Genomic DNA, 23,316 nt, shown 5'->3' with positions numbered 1-23,316 from the left:
CAGAAAAGAAGGAAAAACCCCCTTCATTTAATCTTTCTTTTTTTATATATATCCATCAGTTCACCGTAAATATTTCTATTATATTTTGTCACCAAATGTTATTTATTTCTTTTTAAATGAACTAAAACAAAATTACCAAAATGAAATTATAAGCTGTAATGAAATCCACACATCACTGTTTAGAACTGATTAAATAATGCCCCATTTTAATATCAGGCTTCTGATTCATCAGGGTTCTAAAGTGATGCTACAAAAGTTGATTGAATTTAAATTCATAAGCAGAAGTGCAGAGAGATGATAATCAAAATAGAGCTTTCAGGCAACTTGAGAGTTGAATAAGATCTAAATACGCAGAGGTTGAATTTCATATGTATGCATTTATTGCAGATAAACTAATTGCAGTTGAAAAGTTTGAGAGTCTTTGTTACCAACAATTTACACTTACTTTAGATTATGTTATTAACAAATAAGTTAAAAAAAATATTTATTCCTTAGATTTCAGCTGTTACTTTTCCTCCCACGTTCTTTTGGATCTTATGGCAGGATTGCTTATCACCGCTGTTTTGCTCGTAGAGGACAGGAATTCTTTTTGCCACTAGGTAGCACTGCTACTTTACTTAGAATATTGGCTCTGGTTATGTTATTTTCATCGTGAACAATAGGATGTGGAAATAACTTTTGCACTAACATTTCCTATTTGCTTTAACTGTGCCAATACAAATCAAGTGATATATATTCATATTCAGGAACATATTCAGGAACAGACTAAAAGTCAAAAAACTCAAACAAAAACAATAACAAAAAAAACTCACCAAAAATCCCAAACATGCAAGACCAAATTTGGTTTTAATATAGACACTTGGTTTTAGCATTATGAATAACTTATTCTATTTTTTATATGGTAATTGTGAATATTCTTATATAGGGAGGATGGGTGTTACTTCAGAATTGTCATCTTGGACTGGATTTTATGGATGAACTCCTGGAGACGCTTCTTACTGCTGAGATACAGGATGACACGTTTCGAGTTTGGATAACTACTGAACCACATCCTAAATTCCCAATTACACTGCTACAGGTTTGTTCAAATGTTTCATTCAGGTACCTCATGCCATCAAAATTATTTAGGTTAAGTGTGTAAATGGAAATGAAAGAAATAGTAGGGAGGGACGCAAAGCCCAAGGAAAAAAAGAACTTACCTTAAAATGCAAATATCACTTTAAACAGGAAGGTTTAATCATGGAACATGGAAGTCCTCAAAGATGCATTACATTAAGTGTGAGATCACACTAATTCTGTACACAGAAACACTCAAATCAATACTATCAGGCTTTACCTGTATCCCATTTTGCCCAGCCAGATGCCTTTGTGAACAGACTAATGCCTGCAACTGTTCTTAGACTCTTTTAGATTTTCCTATCTGAAATAAAGGATGAGGGAGACAGAACACGCATGGACAGCACATGTCAAAGGACATCATCTACCAAGAAGTTACTTGTTTTTCTTTGGATAAACTATAAATGGTTATTCTGTAGGTCACAGAATCATAGAATGGTTTAGGTTGGAAGGGACCTTAAAGATCATCTAGTTCCAACCCCCCTTCCATGGGGAGGTCTCAAGGAGACATTTTTCATCAGTACCAGGAAAATTGTCTAAGCTCTTATGAAGTGCATTTAAGTCACTTATTCCTAGCACTCTCACAGCAGGCTATAATGCTAGTTAATATCTAGTGTAATGGCAGTGTGTTGACACTTCTGTGTTCATAGACCCCTTTCCTCTTAAAAGCAGTGGGAGTCTCCTTAGTGATTCTCATTCCCTCTAAATAAAAATAGATAAAGTTCCTGATATCTAGGATGTGAAGGGGGAGAAGGGTTCCTTTCTCGGATGAATCTAGGAGACAGCCTTCAGTAAGAAATGTGTGTCACCATGGAAAAGGGCAGTGTATAGAAAGCTAGCTGTATGGACCTACATTCTCTTGTATTCTCTCAACAGAGAATGAAATCATCCTACATCTTTAAGGGGTTTATGAATAGTGGCATATATAAACATGCTGTTTGCTAGAAGTGAGAACAGAAAACAGAGGGTTGCTAGATGAATCTTCACTGTGTTTATCTCAAATGTTTCACATGTGATTTCACTGTCATGTTAGGTGTTAAAATATTAACATATCCAGGCATTCCAGAAAATGCTTAACTGACAGACCAAAGATCAGCTCTTTCTCAGAAGAAAGGAGGGAATAATTGGGGGGTTTTATGCAGAACTTTCATAAAAAACTGAACAAGATATCCTTTGAAACGTGGAAATACTGGTTAGCAAGTGTTCCCATTCAGTCCAACACTCTAGTGTGTTCATGTGCAGATAGGTCCTTGCAGAAGGCTGGAGCTCAGACAGTTTGCCTGGGCTCTGCAGCCCAGAAATAAATTTGTGATACTGAAGTTGAAAAGTTATTCCTTAAAAATAATTGAAGTCATTTACCACTAATATGGAGATAGTAGAACTGCCAGGTGAAGTACATATTCATGAGCGTCTTCCATTAAGTGTCTCTCAGAAGTAGAAACAGTTCAGAGCCATGCTTGCATTCAGCCTGTAGGCAGCCTTTCAGTGCATGCTGCCGTGTTACCCAAGCCAGTCACACACGTACTTACTGGAGTGGAAGTTGGAGCAGAAAAATACTTTTTTATTTGGGTTCCTTCAGCATTTGAAAATGTCTCAAGGAATGCAGATTTTGATGAGGCCAGTCTGTGTCTGAACTAATAGATTCAAGTGTGCCCATGAACGTTTCCCACCACTGGAATGCAATAGTCCATAGGGGTAAGTAGTTACAACATTCTCTGATGTGAAAGCCTGTGCTAACTAGCACTCTTTCAAATAATTTGCAGGCATGGTTTGACAAAATTTTGTAGAAACTATTCCCGTTAGGCAGTTCGCATGAAACTAAGGGGTTGGATTCTAAGGGACTGTGGCAGTTAACTAGCACAAATGCAGATTCCATGCCTGCTGACTGGAGTACCTGGGAACATTCTCAGATGAATCTAAGTTACTGCTGCAGATGTAGCCACAGAGACAAGAGTAGCCACTGTGAACAAGATATGATTTGAGGTGAGGTGGAATTTAGTGGTATTTACTGTGAAATCGTGGGACCAGAAATACAAGAGTTCTTGTCATCTACTCTGGATAGTTCTCTTCTATCATTCAGTCATTGATTAGGGGTAGAGAGCCACATGATGCCTTCTGAAAAGCATGGCAATTGCTTCTGGGCGGTTGATGGAAACACTTAGATCCATGGACAAGCGTCAGTGGTGGTTCTGACCAACATAAACTGAAGGTCTGTGTTCAAAATCTTAAAGTAATGTATATTACAGAGTTTTGTGACCTAATCTAATATGTACTCCTTTTATGCAATTTATAGTAAAAGTACATCTCAACTTTGTATCTACAATGCTTCAACTATTTGCATTTTATTTATAACTAATAGTTGTGACATTTTTGTATGTTGCTGGTTTCGTTCACTAAACAAATCCAATTCTTTTATCTTTTTCACGTGACAGATTGCTATAAAGTTCACAAATGAACCTCCCCAAGGTGTACGTGCCAGTTTGAAAAGAACATTTTCTGGAATTAATCAGGATCTGTTAGATGTTAGCAATATGCCTATGTGGAAACCTTTGCTTTACACTGTAGCTTTCCTGCATTCTACTGTTCAGGTATTCATTATAAGGTTTGCAAATAGTGTTATAGTATTTGGAGTCATTTTAACAGAGGTTCCTGAAAATACCCACTATGAAATTTATTGTAGCATCATGTTTCAGGGTCAAAGCTTTAATTTCTGTAATCTATATTTCAAGGTTCTTTATTCTCTTAATTGTTTTATAAATTTTACACAATTTTCATAGTATGGGCATTTAGAATGAGGGTTTTCTCATGTAATTTTAACTGTACAAAACTTAGTTATTCAGTGTAAGGGAAAAAGCTCTCTCTGTAGTCAATAGAAATAGATAAACACCTTGAAAAAGAAAATCAGCTTTTCTGATTTTCTGAGTGAATCATTTACTGGATATATGTCGATCACTCTTTCTGTCCGTTGATTTTAAAGGCAATCTAGATGCCTAGCTTAGAGTAGCTGTTTACCTTCTAGATGGCTAAAATTCATAGAATCATAGAATGGTTAGAGTTGGAAGGGACCTTAAAGATCACCTAGTTCCAACCCCCCTGCCATGGGCAGGAACACCTCCCACTAGACCAGGCTGCTCAAGGCCCCATCCAGCCTGGCCTTGAACACCTCCAGGGATGGGGCATCCACAGCCTCCCTGGGCAACCTGTTCCAGTGTCTCACCACCCTCACAGGAAAAGAATTTCTTCCTGATACCCAATCTAAATCTGCCATCTTTCAGTTTAAAACTGTTACCCCTCATCCTGTCATTACGCTCCCTGATAAAGAGTCCCTCCCCATCCTTCCTGTAGGCCCCCTTTAGGTACGGGAAGACTGCTATAAGGTCTCCTTGGAGCCTTCTCTTCTCCAGGCTGAACAACCCCAATTCTCTCAGCCTGTCCTCATAGCATAGGAGCTCCAGCCCTCTGATCATCTTCGTGGCCCTCCGCTGGACACGTTCCAATGGGTCCGTGTCCTTCTTGTGTTGAGGACTCCAGAGCTGGACACAGTACTCCAGGTGGGGTCTCACCAGAGCAGAGTAGAGGGGCAGAATCACCTCCCTCTACCTGCTGGCCATGCTTCTTTTGATGCAGCCCAGGATGCGGTTGGCTTTCTGGGCTCCAAGTACGCATTGCCTGCTCATGTTGAGCTTCTTGTCCACCAGCACCCCCAAGTCCTTCTCCTCAGGATTGCTCTCAAGCCATTCTTTGCCCAACCTGTATTTGTGCCTAGGGTTGCCATGACCCAGGTGCAGGACCTGGCACTTGGCCTGGTTGAACTTCATGAGGTTTACACAGGCCCACCTCTCAAGCCTATGCTATGACAGCGTCTTCTTTTTATCGAATTTTGGCTGTGTACTTTGAAGATATGTAAGTTTTGAGATCACGATTAATACCAACGTTTTGAGCTCTCTGAATATACCTTCTTTTCTGCAAGGATCTCAAAATACTTATAAAATAATATTTAAGCCTTATGCTTTATTGAGCTGCTTGTATTTTCAGTGTACCAAAGATGGTGAAAGAGAAAGACAATTTGTTGAGGGTCCCTATTAAGATATGGTATTCTGCATTGTTTTCCTCTTTCAACTTTTTTGTAAACAGTGAGAAAGTTGTTCTGTGTACTGCCTCAGGAATATACTGCTCTTGTGGAACTAGAAGACCTAAGCTTATTCAACCATCAGTACTTCTTAAAAATATTACAGCTATTCATCTGTTCAGAAGATTTATTTATGAATTGTCAATTAGTAAGAAATATATGCATTGCCCTACCTTTAAACTGACCAATTCTTAATATCCTTTGGTGACAAGAATGCTATGATAAATATAGCTTAAGAAGTAATTCAGAGAATTTGGCAGAAAATCATTATACCTTTCTGCAGAGTATTATTGGTTAATGCTGTCTCACCTGCTTATAAACAATACCTAATTTTGAAAAAAACCCAATACCTGATTTTGAAAAAATAATATTTTTTTTTCAGTTCTAGTTCTTTTTAAACACTGTAGCTAAGGTACCTAAATGTTGCTTAACTAGATGTCAAAGACTATTGGTCATTGTTGACCAGGTAATTGAAACTGTAATAAATATGTTATCACTTAATTAATTTAAAATGTCAGTATTGTACTGTTTATTCATTTAATAAATGACAGCACTATTCAGCAATTTAATTCTTAACTTCCTGGATTAATTTATTCTATGTTCTAAACAAAATCATTGAGTGATGTAACTGAGGTGATTAAAATAAAGTTGTGAGAAATCTAATAGTGTTGGATGTTTAAGATGTTTGGGCTGCAGATTATATTCTCTTACTTTTATAGTCAACTATTTTTCTGTTCCTGCAAGTCTTCTAATTTTATTTTCAAATATGTATGCAGTAATAAATTTGAATAATGTAGTGGTGGCAGCCTTATTATAAAGTTGTGAATTTTGAAAAGCGTATATTAAAACAATACAGTGAAACAGTAAAACAAAAGGGCAACCTAGAAGCCTTTGGGTAACTGAGCACTAATACAGGAGCTTGAAAAATTGGAACTATCATTAGTAGATGGTATATGTAGAAAAAAATTAAAAACAGTAGAACTCAGAATTGTTGAGCATGCTGAAAATGCAGAGATTTGGTAATTCTTTAAATTGATTAATATAAAAATCTGATCATCCACACAGACATGAGACATTTCAAACCTATGACTGATACATTGATTAGTACATTGATTAGTAAAGGTAGCAATAAATGATTCTGTTGCTTTTTCTATAAATATTTATCCCTCGTAGTATAACATAATAAGAAACTTCGTTTTTTACTGATGTGTATGACACACACAGCTGTTTCCTAGGCTAGCTTTCTTCTTCAGATCAATTATTTACTCCACTATTATTATTATTATTGAACTCATTAATGAAACACAATTATACGTTGTTTCATAAACATACTTGGTTTTAATTGTATTCCTCAGGAACGACGCAAGTTTGGGCCTTTGGGTTGGAATATTCCCTATGAATTTAACTCATCAGACTTTACAGCCAGTATTCAGTTTATACAAAATCACCTAGACGAATGTGACATCAAGAAGGTAAATACTAAAGTTTGCATACAGTATATTTAATTGTTTTGTACAGCATTTGTAATTGGTTTTTTCTTTGTGTTACTATTTATAAGCTGTTCTTTCAGTGCAGCTTCTAACGACCAAAGTTCAGATTCTCGGTAAGACAGTCAAGCTGGAATATTTTGTGTGCTATCATCCATGTAAAAATACCTAATAGTTAAGAACTTCATAATTAGACCTCATATTTTTCAGTACCATATCTAAAATAGTAACAATTCTATACAATACTTGTTTTGGTAAGGCAGCTAAAATATTTACAGAGTTTAACAGAGCCAATAAAACTTCTCTATGGCTGCCATTTGTTCTTCTACTATTTGTCAGGGAACAGCCATTCCTTGCAAAGCAGCACTTTGTCAGTAGAGAAAGATGAGAAACTGGGGGAAGGGGGGGGAAAAAGAAAGAGGAGAAGCAGCAGCAGCTGGGAGTGATTTCAGATCACAGAAGAAATAATGAGATACATTTCTAATAGCAGGATCAAACCCATCTCTACTATAAAATTATAGAGCTGAGCTCAGAAAATATGTTAGAAATAAAGTTGTTGGGTTTGGGGTTTTTTGCAACAATGTTCTTTTCAGCTTACGTTTCAGAGCCTTATGAGCTTTAGATGACATCAAAATTACAGGCTGGATACCTTCCTCTTTTATGTTAAAAGGGTTATGTTAAAGCCTTTTATTCACTTTACTTGCATCCAGGGGATATCATGGAACACAGTACGCTACATGATTGGAGAAGTACAATATGGAGGCCGAGTCACAGATGACTTTGATAAGCGTCTTCTTAATTGCTTTGCAAGGGTGAGAGACCTTGAAAATAAAGTTATTTGTCATTTTTATTGGCAGCTGCAGTACAGAAATCAGAAGGCCTTCTTTCTGCTGAATATGCACTTCTTCACCAGTTTATAAGACTCTTCAGAGTAATATGAATTTTTCAAAACATAGTTCTTTGGCAGTGAGGTTCTTCCCTAGGTTTCTCTTTACTGAGGAGCACAAACTATTAAAAAAACTTAGCTGGAACTCAAACTTAGAAGACATACCTTTTCATGATTTACTTATGTATTCAAGTAAAATTAGATGTAGCAGCTATAACAAAACCACTAGTTCTCCAAGAATAAAAATGAGATTAAAAAAAACCTTCTGACTTGCAAATTAATTGTGTTTTTTTTTTTTCCCTCTGGATTTTTCATAGGTTTGGTTTAATGAAAAGATGTTTGACAGCACTTTCAGTTTTCACACTGGATATAAAATTCCAGTGTGCAAAACCCTGGATCAGTATTTTGAATACATCCAGTCACTCCCTGTCATAGACAGCCCAAAGGTCTTTGGTCTCCATCCTAATGCTGATATTACGTAAGTAGGTCTCAACATATTTGAAAACAAAGACTCTTTCTTTTAGTATTTGGAAATAAATCCCTATGAAATGCTTAAGTAAAGTATATTTTTCATAGGAAATCTAGGATTGATGTGAATTTCACTATTGAAGTGGAAAAATGATGTGCACGTACATGATTATGAATGCAGTATCTTCAGCTATGTTTTGTATGTTCTTTTAAACCAGTCAGAATTCTTATTACTTACTCCTCATGGGTTTAGAAATGTTTTTAAAATTTGAAAGCATTATAAAACTTTTATATGAACACATGATACAAGGTTCTATACAGTTCAACTAGAGAAATTTTCTAATGTTTGCCTTCTCTTCCAAGTGCTGTATTATTATTTTGTGCAAACTTGTTAAATGATTCTGTGGATTGTCTTTTGGTTTACAACATGCCTTTGGATGTATTGTTGCTATTAGCCCTGCCATTCCCATTACTTAAAAGAGGCTTTTCAACCTCACCAAGTACTAATTCCATTAGAATATTTGACTTAATTCATTTTTTCATTCCAAGTAATGTGTGTAACAGCATGGCTTTTATTTCCTTCTAATGTTGTATGCCCTTTGAAAGGATATGAATCATCATCATATTTTTTTCACTGAAGTTCTTAATAATTCTGACATGAATTATTGCATTTTCATTATGTCCACATTCATTGTTTCTTAACACAGCTTTTTGTATTTTTAGGCAAGACAAAAGTTATTCAAATGTGCAACTGCTGGTGAAACCTAATATCTTCTTACACTTTTGGACAAAAAAATAATTTACCACAATTTTTCAGTCTCAAATTTGAGAGGCTGATGCTGTATCAAAAGCCCACTATTCTAAGCATGCTGTGAGAACAGTACACAGTTTTATTGGCAACTCTGCCTAGCACCTATCATTGTAAAAAAAATTATCTATGAGTAGATTCTGTTTCAAGTCATTCTCTGATACTTGCAAGACCTCCCTTCCAGAACTGATTAAAGAAGAGCCAAGACTTAACAGAGAACTAAATAAAGTCCTAAAGAGAGACATGCTTCGGATTCAAAAGTAGGCTTGTAGGAGGGCTAATTTTTAGAAGAAAACTTGAGACTAACAGTGTTTGGGGAGCTTTAGTAAGAACAACTCTTTCATGTCTCTCTAGTACCGAGTTTTTCTTCCACTTGCTACATCAGCATATTCCTGCTACTTTAGTCCTTTTTCTGGAGATTTTTCTTTGTAGGTATTTCTTTAGGGTTTGGGGAAAATGCTCAACAGCGTCATGCTTTTTTCCATGTCTTATCAGTCTTTTATAGGCAACTATGCACATGTACTGTCTGTCTGATTTTCATCTTTGACACACAGACCAAATGGATTAGCATCTCATACAATTCCATAAAGTCATTCAAATTCTCCTTAAAATATCCTATCAAGTCATCTCAGAGTATGCAGAAGGCAAAATGCTAGAATTGGAACCCTGAAAAAGCCAGGACCTCTCCATGTTACTGAGGACAAGAAAGACCTTGTCTCCCACTGGTTTAGTGGAACAGTCTTCCTCTTCAGCCAAAAGCTTGATCCATTGATTCCAACTGTAAGACTTCACTGAATGTTAATAATTTTATCCACTTGGGATTAAAACCTGAAGTCATTGCAACTGATTTTCACTTGCTGTGTGAACCACAGGCTCTGCAAAGGCAACACAGTTAACACATACTTGAGCAGGTGAGGAATATTCTCACAATCTTCTGTCAAAGCCCTTTCTCCAATTGGTTCCATACTGAAGCCTTAAATTTATCTGAATTTTTGTAAAGTTACTGCAAGCTGTTATTAACCAGATGAAGACAGAGCAGAATCTCCCATTGTTCCTTGGCATATATGAGGTGTTGAATACAGTGTTGCTGTTCTCTACACAAAGCTGAGGTAATGTTTCTGTAAACTTCTTATTTTAACTTCCAGTACAGAGAATTCCTGATGGCAGAGACTTCAGCTATCAAACTATGATAGGTTATTGAATCCAAACTCGGTCCCCTTTAGGATTTCACATGTTCTATCCCGTGGCACAATCCTTGGTTTCATTTCTTATATAATTATGTATGACAAAGTAATAGAAGGAGATGGGTGTCATATGAAGGTCAAAAAGTAAAACTGACATGCAAAATTATGCTTTGAGTCAGTATAAGTTCGTGTTCTGAGTCACACTGAGGCCGTATGTTCCTCATGTGGCTGATTCCGTAAGGTAAAAGCAGGCAATGCCAGCACTGCAGTACCAACGCATACACTGCTATGTTTTCGTTCTTATTGCCTCTCGTAGCTCTATGCCACTAGACAGCATTATAGCAAAAGTGCTCCTATAATTATGCTTGTGTTGAAGGACTGACGTGGTCTACTGTCATTTACCATCAAATGCCACATGAATTTAATTCACTTTTTTGTATTGACTCAGAACATAAATTTACATTAGCACTGTCCATGCTGTACTATGAAATAGAAGGTTTTAATCTCCAACGTTGTAAATCTAGCAGCTTTTATCATTAATCCTGAAATACCTCAAGGCAGAGTGAATTTACTATTTAATAAAGGGGCAGCTTGCAGGGTTGTGCTGCCATCTTTTCCTCCTTCTGCATTCCACTTTTAAGAAGTAACTAAATGAGGGAAATATTCTTCCTTGTTACAAAACTTTTGTTGCTTCTTCCCAGCAAGTAGCTGTTTAGAAGTTCAGGCGTATGCCGTTTTCTTCCCTTTCCTTGGAATCCCTAGAAATCATATGATCGGTTTTACTGCCAACTCACATTCTCAAAGGTTGAGAAGCAGCCTGCAGAACTCTTTCTTCTTCTTAGCCCTGAATTACAAAAACAAGTGTATAGCAGGCTGTGTAGAAGGAAGTTCATATTCTTTGCAGCCATGGAAAACCACGCGTTGTTCACTATCAGTGTGTTAAGCTTATTGCAGGACGCAAAGGAAAACAATTTCTTTTGGGAGTTTTGATTTAACCTGGTGACACAGGATGTGGTTTTTTTTCCTCAACTTTCAAGTTGTGTGTTCTACAAAGAATCCTTTTAACTATTAAAAAATCCTGTGTAATTTATAATATATTTCTTATCCTCTCAGATACCAAAGTAATACAGCAGCTGATGTTCTAGATACTATTACCAACATTCAGCCTAAAGAAAGTGGTGCAGGAGCTGGAGAAACTCGTGAAGCAATTGTTTATCGTTTAGCTGAAGACATGCTAGAGAAACTTCCTCCAGATTACATACCCCATGAGGCAAGCTAATTTTAGTTGTTTTCTTATTGTTCTTTCTGCTGAGTTTTTGTGTAAGACATTCCAAAAAAGAAACCTTGAACTGTACAGAAAGATCATGTACCTAGTAGCAGATTCAAGCGAGGAACCAACATCTTTATTGCTATCAGCATGAATCAATATGATGCTTTTTTATTTAAAATCAAGACATCTAACAATTGATCATCAAGATATGTCATGGAGACTGTGCTTGGGCTTCCAAAACTGCATGTGAAAACACAGAAAAAAAAAAAAAGCCAGTCTTGACTTTTCGTGACAGCAGTCTCCTGGGCCTTCTGGATGAAGTCCTATTCTAGCAAAATCATGAATAATTGGGTAGTCTCAGACAAAAAAATAAAAATAAAAACAGTTTTAAGGGGATAAGTGTTAGTTGAATAAGGTGAAGTACAAGTCTATTACTTTTCTGAACACAAGAAAGTTAAAGTGTCATATATGACAACAGTATTTCAACATTTCAGGTTTAACTAAATTCCTTCTTCTGCACTCCTGTATTTTAGGTAAAAGCTCGTTTCATTAAAATGGGACAACTTAACTCTATGAATATTTTTCTTCGGCAAGAAATTGACCGAATGCAAAAGCTGATCACAATACTCCGCAACAGTTTGAATGATCTTAAATTAGCCATAGAAGGAACTATTGTTATGAGTGAGGCAAGTAAAAGCATATTTACTACATATGGAATAGTCTATTTTAAACTATTACCTTGATTGCTTTAGTTCATATACTATAATTTCACTACTTCAGAATTTGAGAGATGCACTTGATAATATCTATGATGCTCGAATTCCTCAACTATGGAGAAGAGCATCCTGGGATTCTTCAACGCTTGGCTTCTGGTTCACTGAACTTTTGGAAAGAAATAATCAATTCTCTACTTGGATATATGAAGGAAGACCAAATGCATTTTGGATAACCGGATTCTTTAATCCACAAGGTAAGGGTACTGAAAAGACTTTAGTAATAATGTATTTAATCATAATTTAATGGCTTTTACTACGTATCTAATTTAATATTACACGTAGAAAAAATGTTTTCATCACTGTCAGAATATGTCATAGAAGCCAAGATGATAAGTGGATTGAAAAAAGAGATTAGGGACCATGGGAAACAGGTCCAATGGTAGCAATAAACATGACTGTCCAAACTTAACCTTCGAGTTAGGAGGTCCCTAAGCTCCAGATTGCCAGAATCTGGAAGAACATAGAGGGGAAAGGATTTATGTGCCATTTTGCCTGTTGTAATATTATTTCACTAAGCATCTGCCTTTGTCTAGTGTCAGAGACAGGATGCTTGTACAGATGGTCTTTTAGTCTGACCCATAAACACATTTTTTATATTAAATGAAGGAAAACATGTAGTTAACAAATAAAGTGCTTTATCCTGTTGACATATTGTAGCATGATATGATACAGCTTCTAAAGAAAATATCCTTAATGATAATGACACCACTCTTAAAGAAAATACGCGTTTCCTGTGCTTTCAAACTGTTTAACTTGTACCAAACTGTAAATTGTGCATATGGAAGGGCTTTAATCTAGAGCAATATGTTATTTATATGCTGTATGTTATTTATATGCTGTATGGTAGCAACAGAAAGAATTTTTTTACAGTAAGAACAATGATTGACTGGAACAACCTCCCCAGGGACACGGTAGAGACCCCTTTCCTGGAGGTTTTCAAGATGCAATTGGACAGAGTGCTAGATGATCTCATCTAAGCTCTCTCTGCAATGAAAGGCTGGACCCAGGTGGTCTTTCAAGATCCCTTCCAACCTGGGCTGTTCTATGATGCTATGAACATTTAACTATACCAGAATTTATAGCAGTTATCTATCTTTGACAGAGAATCATCAAACTGTAGTTTTCACAGTGTTTCCATTTATCCATTGTTTAATGAATTTTGTCCAAATTAATCAAAGATATACTGCAAAGTACAAGTAAATGTTATCTATCATTATCTGTTATAGCTTGATATATTTATCATTTTATAGGAAAGAGGAAGAAAAACAAATTGTAACCATCTTCATGAGTAACAAAACCTGTCACCTTATTAGATGCATGTTTATGGAAGAATCTCATTTAGCCTACACAACTGTCCATACAAAATTATTGTGAGAAACTTCTCCCATGTAACAGCTACGAGGTGGCTTTTTTCATTAGGATTAACTTCTGAAATGCTTGAGTGTTTTATGAGCTACCTTCACTTTATGATGCTTCTATTCTTCCTGGCCTTTCTATGACCAGGACTGTAAAAAGTACTAATATCCAAGTCCTTTTTAGAGTCACTCTCAGAAGCAGTTAAGGTGCCTGGAGCACATCCAAATTATCATTAAAAGATAGTATTGATGCCAGTCAAAACATCATTCCAGTTGTATCATAAATGGCACAGCTGGTAAGCACACTGATCGCTGGTGATTCAAGAGCAGTGCACATGGAGGTGCAAAAGAAGATAATGGACCAGATTCTTTTGTCCAAAGGAAATATTTAGCAAATAGCAAATACCTAATAGCAAACAAACCTGAGACACAGATGGTCTTGAACTTGATGATTGCTTCAACCTCTCTGTTCCAAAAAAATAGTCCTGTAGATGAAGAAAAAAATCTGCTCAGCACAAAAGGTGTGCTATGGCTAGGGATGAGGTAAGTATAGTTTCTGTATTCATAATACTGCTCACCAGGAAGTTCTGAGTAAATCAACTCGTGCAGTAAAGTTTAAAAATTGACTGAGGCAAATCAGAAATTGGACTACTGTGTGCTGCCATTGCAGGAAAATCTAGACTGATTGCACTGGTGAATCAAGCTCTAAATCTAACATAGCATTGGCAAATACATTATGATGTTAAAACATGGGGAATGTATTTTATCAGTTTAGTGGAAAAATCTGTTTCTAGTATTATAAAGTAACACCAATTATCGTATTTAAACCTCTTGTGATTTTTTTAGCAATTATCAGTGTTTGTCTCCTATAAATTATCATTATTAAGGGAGAATGTATGTTAGTGGTGGTGCAATATTCCATTCAGTAGACATGGCACTTGGAATTAACATGCTTATGAAAAAACAAATATCATATTATAGAATATAATTACTTTTAACAAAATTTAAACACCTGGATAACATTGTTTTATTTTTATCAGAATGTATGGTATTTGAGAAATGAATAAATGCTCATTTCAAGTACTACATTAACTGTATTTACAGCACATATGAATATTTTAGCTGTGACAAATAGCTTCTAATTGGCTTTGTCCTAATTAGCATGTTAAACCGCTTCTTAAATCTTGAAATGCTGTCTTCTACTGTGTGCCCATGTACAATCATGATTTCCCCCCTGGCTTATCACTGTTTCAGTCAGTGACTTCACCTCCTTGTAGGTACTTGACAGCGCACAAAACGCCAGTCATCTTTTCCTTTATGCATTATCAAGAAGGAACTGATGCTATTTCATCTTCAAGTCTTTACAGTAATCACTGTGAAGTATGCAGTTCTCTATTGTTAACTTTTCTCTCTTCGCCTTAATCTCTTTCTGACAACTCCAAGTAGTTCTTCATCTGTTAGCATAAAATAGCAGCCAGTGTTTTTTTGATGACTGCCTTGTCATCTTCTGAGCCACTTATACAAAAACAACCAGGTACTTGCTACAAGTGTTCTGTTTTTGCAGCTTTTTCCTTATAACACATCCAAACCTCTTTGCTCACCAGTTAATTCGTCATCTTGTGCTTATAATATTCAGCTCTTTACCTCTCAAACCTTTTATTATTGCAAACCCCTGTAAAGTCTGTTCAAAACAGTGCTCAAAAAAATCTCCAAACCCGCTGCTTGGTTGTGTCATCCTCTACCATCATTTCTGTCTAGGGCTCCCTTTTCTTCACTAACAAAACATAAATTTTTCATCCTTTGTAGGCACTGCCTTATCTAGATTCCCCACACTCATATAGTTATTTTTATTATCACATTCAGACACACCTTTTCTGTTTTCTGTCAGTGAAATTTATTTTATTTTTCTACTTCTTTCACTTGAAATAAAAATTGCCTTTTTTCTAAGTTGCCTTTACATAAATATCAGCTCACATAATTGACATCTTGTCTGCCTTCAAATTCCTTCTTGAAATACAAATCTACCGTGGATCCTGTAGTTGATTAACTCATGATAATTTGTAAATCAGTATCCTGAGCAAACATTCGTTAACTGAATAATTCATAGAATCATAGTATATTTTTTAAAAGTATATTATTTTATGTGCCATTTAAACGTATTTTTCTCAGTGTAATGCATTCTATGCCACTTTTGTCATTTGTTTCTCTTTTAGCCCCAAAGCAAAGTTTGCTGTCATTAGTCAAGGTGCTTGTTTTCAATAGGACTCTGGATATCTGTCTATAACATCCGGTGCAGAACCACGGCAGATAACAGAGCAAGGGTTTATTTTTTTTCATCATGTGAGATATATACTAAATTTCTGGCTTAATTTCTCAAGGATTCCTGACAGCAATGAGACAAGAAGCAACTCGAGCACATAAAGGCTGGGCTTTAGATACAGTTACAATACATAACGAAGTGCTAAAGCAAAACAAAGAAGAAATTACAGCACCTCCTTCTGTACGTATGACATGCAAAGATGTTTCATTATTAATTTTGGTATTTAATTTATTTTATGTGATGTATCTACTTACTCTCCACACAGGAAGGAGTATATATCTATGGGCTATACTTGGAAGGTGCAGGCTGGGACAGACGAAATAGCAAACTCATTGAATCTACACCAAAGATTCTTTTTGTGCAGCTGCCTGTGGTGCATATATATGCTGTTAATACAACCACTCCTAAGGATCCCAAGCTCTATGTTTGTCCTCTTTACAAGAAGCCCAAGAGGACAGATCTGAACTATATTACAGTCATCTATTTAAGGTCAGCGGTGTCTCCAGACCACTGGATATTGAGAGGAGTGGCTCTCCTGTGTGACATAAAGTAAACCGGTTTTCATACCATAACAGAAACAGAATATATATGGCACATGTAACCAATTACATGTGTAATTTTTCTACTGCTTTTTATTTGGTGGCCGTTGGTCATCATATTAGAACTTTCATTTCAGTCTTGGCTAAATTAATTTTTTTCTCTGCTTCCAGTAAATTCAGTTTGTCTTGGCTATTTGGCCACAGTTTTAAAGAAAAGTTTTCAAAATAAGTTCACCAATTATAGTCTTTGATGTTTCCATTGTATTTCTTTAAAAACGAGTATTTGTGTAATAATACAATTAATGCAAAATAAAATGTTGTTAAACCTTAAAAGAGAAAAACTTAGCTTTTTCACATTCTTTCACATATACAGCTTTTAGCTTGTGTTCCAGTGACACATGATGACAACAGAAGACGATATAGAACATAACAAAATTTAAGTTCTCCTAGATACAAGTTTTAAAATATTCCTGGATTCTGCATGATGCATATATTATTTTCTTTGACTCTGCAGGAAACTTTATATTTAAGACAGAAAAGTCTATTTCATCCATATTTTTTGCTTGGGGTTTCTCAGGGTTCACTTGTTCTTGTGAAAATATATAGATGAAGCAAAACTACACCAGCAATGCTTGTGTCTGGAATGTCTGACAGAGACCAATATGTTCTCTGTCCAGTTTAGCTGTGTGGGAAAATAGCTACAGAAGTAGAACAGTGCCAGCTACTTAATATGGATGTTTTTGTAACTAAAAAAGAGAACCAGATTACCTACAAGTACAATTATTTTCCTGCATCTTATCTTAGCCTTAAAATATAGGCTGGAATCCTTGGAGTGGCGTTACAGCATTACTCCGCAATTAACCTGATGAATATCCATGAATTTTCCAGACATAATTAGTATTAAACTAATTCTATGCATGTAATACTAAACAAGATATGCAGTCTATGCTATCTCTTTAATAATCTGCATAAAATTTGTTCTTCCTTCAGATAGCTTTATGTGGCAACACAGTTTTTCACTTACACCCCGTGGCTGGACTATGTTCTTCCTTTTGCAGTTTAAGAGTGATCAAATGCATCTGCTGTGGCAAAGTGCAGCTACTATTTGATGAAATCCTGGGGCATCTGATGGGATGGTAAAAGGCTTTTCTTGAGTTAGAATCCTACGTCTTTCTGTTGGAGGTCACCATCCCAGGATATGCTCTTGCAGAAAGGTGGTGGCATATAGGAAATGACAATACATAGATACAAAATAATCATCAGAGTAACAAAAAAGAAGATCTCCAATTGCAATTAGCTAAAAAGTTTCTTCTCTCTCTCCTCTGTAGACTTAGTTAGATTAAAATACAACAAACCAGCTAAGGTGTTAGGTAAAATTACACAGAAGTTGTGAAAGTTAGAAGTTGTACTACAGAACTATATATGCACAGAGGGGGGAAAAAATCTGACTGTGCAACTGCAAGAGATTTTGCTCCAAGTAATCAAAAAATTGGTGACAGTATTTGTGGTGGGTTGAACCTGACCAGCAGCTCAGTACCTGCCCAGTTGCTCCCCTGCCACAGCAGGATGGGGAAAGAATTGGAAAAGCAGAAGCTGAAAATCCATGTGTTGAGATGAAGACAGGTTAATATATGAAACAAAGCTGCACACACATGCAAAGCAAATTAAGAAATTTATTTATTGCTTCCCACTGGCAGGCAGATGTTCTTCCCGTTTGCTGGGAAAAAGGGCCTCAGCACATACAACAATTACTTGGGAAGACAAGATGCAGTAAGCACAAATATCCCCGTTCGTTCTCTTTTCTCCAAGCCTTTGGTGCTGACCTTGACATCATATGGTATGGAATATCCCTTTGGACAGTTTGTGTCAGCTGTCCGGGCTTTTTCCCCTTCCACATTCCTGTGCACTCCCAGTCGACTTGCTGTGGCAGCAGAGAGGGATAGAAGTTCATATCCAAAAAACAGCACAACAACTATAGTGTATTTATTCCTAAAGTTTTTTTTTCCTGGTCTGGCCTTACAGCTTAATTACAGTGGGGAAACAATGTGTAACCCTGTGAATGCCTCCACGGGTGCAAGATGTGCATTGCCACATTTACAAGTGAAACTCTATATGGGAAAATACCAGGGAAGATGCCATAACTTACATAACTTACACCAAAGAGGATTTTATTCTCCATCCTGTATAATATCAAGAATAGAGATGAATTGTATATTGTTGATCTCAACTATTTCATATATTGCTTCAGATTCTTAAGAGCATCTCTTTCCTCTCTTTGTCAGAGTCCAGTTGCCATTTCCCATCTCCTCTGAGCCTGTCTGGGTTTTTTTTCCATCCTGTTTCCTCAATACCATGCACTGGCTCATTACTTACAGGTTACAATGAATGTTAATTTCCATATAGCTTTCCAGTTAGTTTATGAAAATAATCTATGTTTTGTGACAGCAACAATCTTCTATTTATTCAAAAGACTCCATTTTTGTCTTTGCATGCTTTAAGAATACACACAAAGTATTTCTCTGTCCTAGTCATATATGGGATAGTAAATTCTTACACTTAATTTGGTGACAGCCAGCTCTTCAAACATTTACCAAGGTGCAGTTAATTACTTGAATCACCATAAATTATTCCTCCCAGCTGACATAATCTATAGGAATTCAAGACCTCAATTCAAGATCTTTCACTCCCAGGAATGCTCTATAGGTCCAGAATATTGTAACAAGCATCCAAATTCCTAAATTAACATTTTTTTTTTTAAGTTACTGATCAAGTTGCTTCCTGAACCTTTTTATGCTCATTTGCCATTTGAGATGCTGCTGTTCAAGTTGTGTGACGGTATTGTGGTCCCTGAATTGGCAGAGACAAGAATGCCATGTCAGCTAAACACAGATGTTTATTTGTCTTTTTTTGATCACATGTTACTTGAAATATGACATTGAACTAGTCTCTGTGAAAGCAAGGGCCTAATTCATGAAGATCTGTGTTTGAGTATGTAAAGAAGAACATGTCCGGAATTAGCTCAGTGGGTGCATCCATAGTCTGTGTTATTCTTTCCTTGCCTGGTGGAACTGAAACGCAGAAGAATTTTCCTACCATTTCCTCTGATTTTCAGAGGCAAGTTCAAGCAGGTAAGACTAGGGAAGGCATACCCTTTCCTGATGCTTTAGAGTGGACGCATTAATTGGGAGCCATTGATCTGCCAGTATGTCAAGATACTCACTTTTTGTAGAATTGTTTGTTCTTCAGTGATGATTTATGAGGAGTCTGGAACATGGCTGAATGATGAGCTTTTATGTAACAATGGGTAGAGTTAATAAAAACTATGGAAAAAAGCTCACAAATGTCAGGGGAAGGGATTTGTTTTCTGGTCAGGTTGCTAAATCTCACAAAACCACTGACTGGAATGACCTTGTGCCAAGAACGTAAGATTTCAGCTAAACTTTCACTTAAAAGATTTGTTAATTCCATAGAATAATTTTCTTTATCCACACCCTCTGTTTTTGCCTCTAGATTCTAGTTGGTTGTAAATAAAATTTATTCAGCAGAGATTCCGAATATTCATTTTCAAGGTGAAATATTTTATGGAAAGACCTGCAGTTTTCTTGTTCGGTAATCTCATTCACTGACTGTATCTAGTATTAATATTTAAACTAATTCATTATATTTTTGATAGTCTGGAATAACACTTGGCAGCAGTATGTAAATACAATTCTGTTGACACAAGTACTGAAAATCAAGTGTATAGAATGTGCAAGCAGCGATTTTAAGTAGAGTTATGTTTCTGCTTGGTTTTTTTTCATATTGGAGTGTAATTGCACTGCTATGACAAGACCCTTGATCAGATTTCTTCAGAAGCTTCTAGTGTTATTTGTACTCCTAGGGCAGACATCACGCATACTAAACTGGACGTTGTAAGATGTGGTACTTGCATCTGCACCACACAAGCAGGGTATTCCTGAGGCAAGTCTAGTTGTATAAAAGCCAAAAGAGATACCTTTTCCAGTGTTTAATGCTGGCTTCAGAGCACAAAAGAAACCTGCATAGATTAACTCTTAGAAATTCAGGAAAACCTTTTTTTTTAACTTAGTAACAGTCCGCTATAAAGGTCAAATCCAGAAACAGATTTTGGAAATAGAAGTACCACATGATTCTTATATAGCAGAGATTAGGATGGGGAAATAAACAACTGCAGTGATTCTATGATTCTATGTATGACATCTTTTTATGCTTCTTTATTTCCATTACAATTTCTAATTTATTAGATATAAATATATCCTAATAAGGTCCTTGGGGATATCTGAACAGTCTCTGACATACCGCTTGGACTATTTAATAAAGGAATGAGTCAACTAAGGTATTACTTAGATGACTACTAATTTACAGATATCCAGGAATGCAAGACCTGACTTCTCCAACTTCCGCTATCTTCACATTCCCAAATGTCTGCCAGTTTTTTGGGACTTTTAACTTAAGCCATATCTTGCTGATAGACCTATCATTTGCTTACATTTTTGTATTCTTTATTATTAATCAAGATACTTGTCACAGTATTCAGGTGAGGTTCTATCTTCAGCAAAATTACTATTTTCATAAATACTGAAATCTCACAGAAAATTTATCCTTAATGTCTATTCCAACATTTACCTTAAGTAACATGTAGTAATCAGTACTTTTCCCCCTAAGCCTCATTCAGCTCCAGGTAAATGGGATTCCACTCCCTGGATGTGAGGAAAACATTACATTTTTTTCTTCCTAGGACAAAACGACACATCTGAAGTTAAAGCAGGTCTTCTCTGATCCCTTGCCTTTCCCCCTGCCCCAAGTACTGGACTTGCCTTGTGGATCTGCAACTTCTAATGTCGTACAATATCAACAGGTTGACTTCTCCAATTCACCTTACGTTCTGTTTTTCCATAGCAATCTTGGCAGCATGTCTTAACAGATAAACTGTCTGCAGCTTCCTGCATGGATTTACTAATCAGTAATTCCTCCTACCAGTGTTTATATTTGATATTTGGATTAGGCAAGTGGTTGTTCAAGAGGTTAGCTAATTAAAACTCCTAATATTAATTTCTCAAAGTCTGCTGGCTAATCACCAATGTGGGATTTCTGTGAACAGATACTCAAAGGCAGAATGACTCTTTGCCTTACAGACATAGTAATTCAGAGAACTCTGTTAAACAGATAATTGTCCTTCTTCCTTGCAGCTGCAGGTGACTTATGAGCAGGCTGCTGTATAGCAATGGAAGTGAATGATGGTTAGGGTCAGCCTCTTTTGGGGGGGATGTAATGTAAATGGCCAAGTAAATGGAAACAGAAAGGATTTAACTTACACGTTTACCATGTAGAGAATTTAATCCAAACAGTATTCCTCACTCTCCCTCTAGCTGTGATAGCACATGGGAAACCCATGAAACAGGTTCCTCATCTCACTCATTCATCCCGGGAATGTTTTTTGATGCAAAATGCAAGGCTGTAGAATATCACCTCTTTCTCAAGAGACACATCTTGTCCCTCTTCAAAGGATAGTTTTCTCAAAAACCCGTCAGATGCTGCAGACAAGTTACTAAATGCTTGTCTCAGCATTTGGGAAGCCTTTTAACGAGGGAATCCAGGTCCTACCTACCTATCTAGCAGCACGGTAGACAGAAATCATCTCTGTCTCTTTGGAAAAGACCAGCATTATGATCATTGCACAGGACGTATATCAAACTGTACAAGGCAGTTTTCTGTATCAAGGTTTCCCTTGGTGAGAAGATATTGAATAGAGTGATTTCCAAACAATTTCCTCACAGAAAAAAGCTACCACTACAGAAGAGGGATAGAGGAGGGTAATATTTCTGTCAATTTTACTTAATAAATAATAATTTGACTTTACTCTTTTCTTCCTTTGCTCTGTGATTCATAGCTTCCTACTTTTATTCTTGTGAAAAACGAGGAAACTGAATGCTTTACAGAGCATTTCTTACCTTTGCCCTTGTGCAGGCATCTTTCCATTTTGTTCACTCTAGCAGCCTTATATAGTTCAAAATACAATTCTTAACAAAGTATTCTTGAACAGGGGATTTTTAATTAAGCAATTTGAATTAGGAGTCAGAGACTGTAAGTAATTCAAACTGTAATAACGGTGTTTCCTATTATATTACATAACTGCAAATAACCTTTACATTTCTATACTTCTAAGATTTTTAAATACAGGAATGTCTGGGTCAGATTCACAAACTACTCAGCACAGGGCCACATGAATCCTCAATAACTTTGTAGCCAAAAGAAATTCTCCTGCTTTCTACTGCACTACACTTTTTAAAGTTTTGTACATCGATGTGTTGTGTCTGTCATATGCACAACGTTTGCTGTAGCCTTGTTCTGATACAGAATACTGTAAGATCATTTTGAATATTACTAAGATGCTTAAATTACCCACTTCCCAAAGCCCAGGTTTCAAGGTACAATTCAGATGATTTAGTTTCTCCAAAGATACCGAAGTATATATAGCTCCAAGACAAAATGAACTCCCTTCTAAACACCAATGTGCTTGTAATCGCAGTTGTATCTTACGTGTTTGTAACAGTCATTTGCATAATACTGCTCAAAGCTAACTTTTTTTTTTCCAGGAGGTCTACAGAAGGATTTATCTTAGATGAATTTTTATTTCAGTTAAGTAGGTATCTATGTAAATTAAAATTCTACAAACACCATCCACATTCAATGATTCAACACTAAAATTCTTCTGCTTCATTTCCTAAACACGTATTTCAAATTTCTAAGTGATATATTTGAATAACTTCATAGGTGCTGGTACTCAGGTCAGACACTTCAGCTTTTATTGTGCTTGGAAAGATCTTTATTGACAGTTCCTCTTGGCCTTGTAAAGAAAAAAAATGAGTCAAAGTGTATTCCCTGCTGTGGCACACTACAGTTACAAAACAGAAGAGCTAACAGCCTTTCAGGCACATGAGAACTCTTCCACAGCCCCTG

The 23,316-nt window shown here is 36.3% G+C and overlaps 1 protein-coding gene across 1 annotated transcript in view; it reads left to right on the top strand.

Annotated features, from left to right (window-relative positions):
• Nucleotides 1–16,352, top strand: part of DNAH8 (dynein axonemal heavy chain 8) — a 132,701-nt gene extending 116,349 nt beyond the window's left edge. Inside the window, exons 80-89 of the mRNA XM_054195249.1 lie at nt 926–1,078; nt 3,549–3,704; nt 6,601–6,717; nt 7,443–7,544; nt 7,936–8,096; nt 11,192–11,348; nt 11,882–12,034; nt 12,129–12,318; nt 15,858–15,979; nt 16,065–16,352. Coding sequence (XP_054051224.1) covers nt 926–1,078; nt 3,549–3,704; nt 6,601–6,717; nt 7,443–7,544; nt 7,936–8,096; nt 11,192–11,348; nt 11,882–12,034; nt 12,129–12,318; nt 15,858–15,979; nt 16,065–16,352 — 1,599 coding nt within the window. The remainder of the gene's footprint in view (nt 1–925; nt 1,079–3,548; nt 3,705–6,600; nt 6,718–7,442; nt 7,545–7,935; nt 8,097–11,191; nt 11,349–11,881; nt 12,035–12,128; nt 12,319–15,857; nt 15,980–16,064) is intronic.
• The last annotated feature ends 6,964 nt before the right edge of the window (nt 16,353–23,316 follow it).

This window comes from Rissa tridactyla, chromosome 3 (assembly GCF_028500815.1).
Source record: "Rissa tridactyla isolate bRisTri1 chromosome 3, bRisTri1.patW.cur.20221130, whole genome shotgun sequence".
NCBI lineage: Eukaryota > Metazoa > Chordata > Aves > Charadriiformes > Laridae > Rissa > Rissa tridactyla.
Note: the sequence above shows the minus strand (reverse complement) of the source record. Positions and strands in the feature narration are given on the sequence as shown.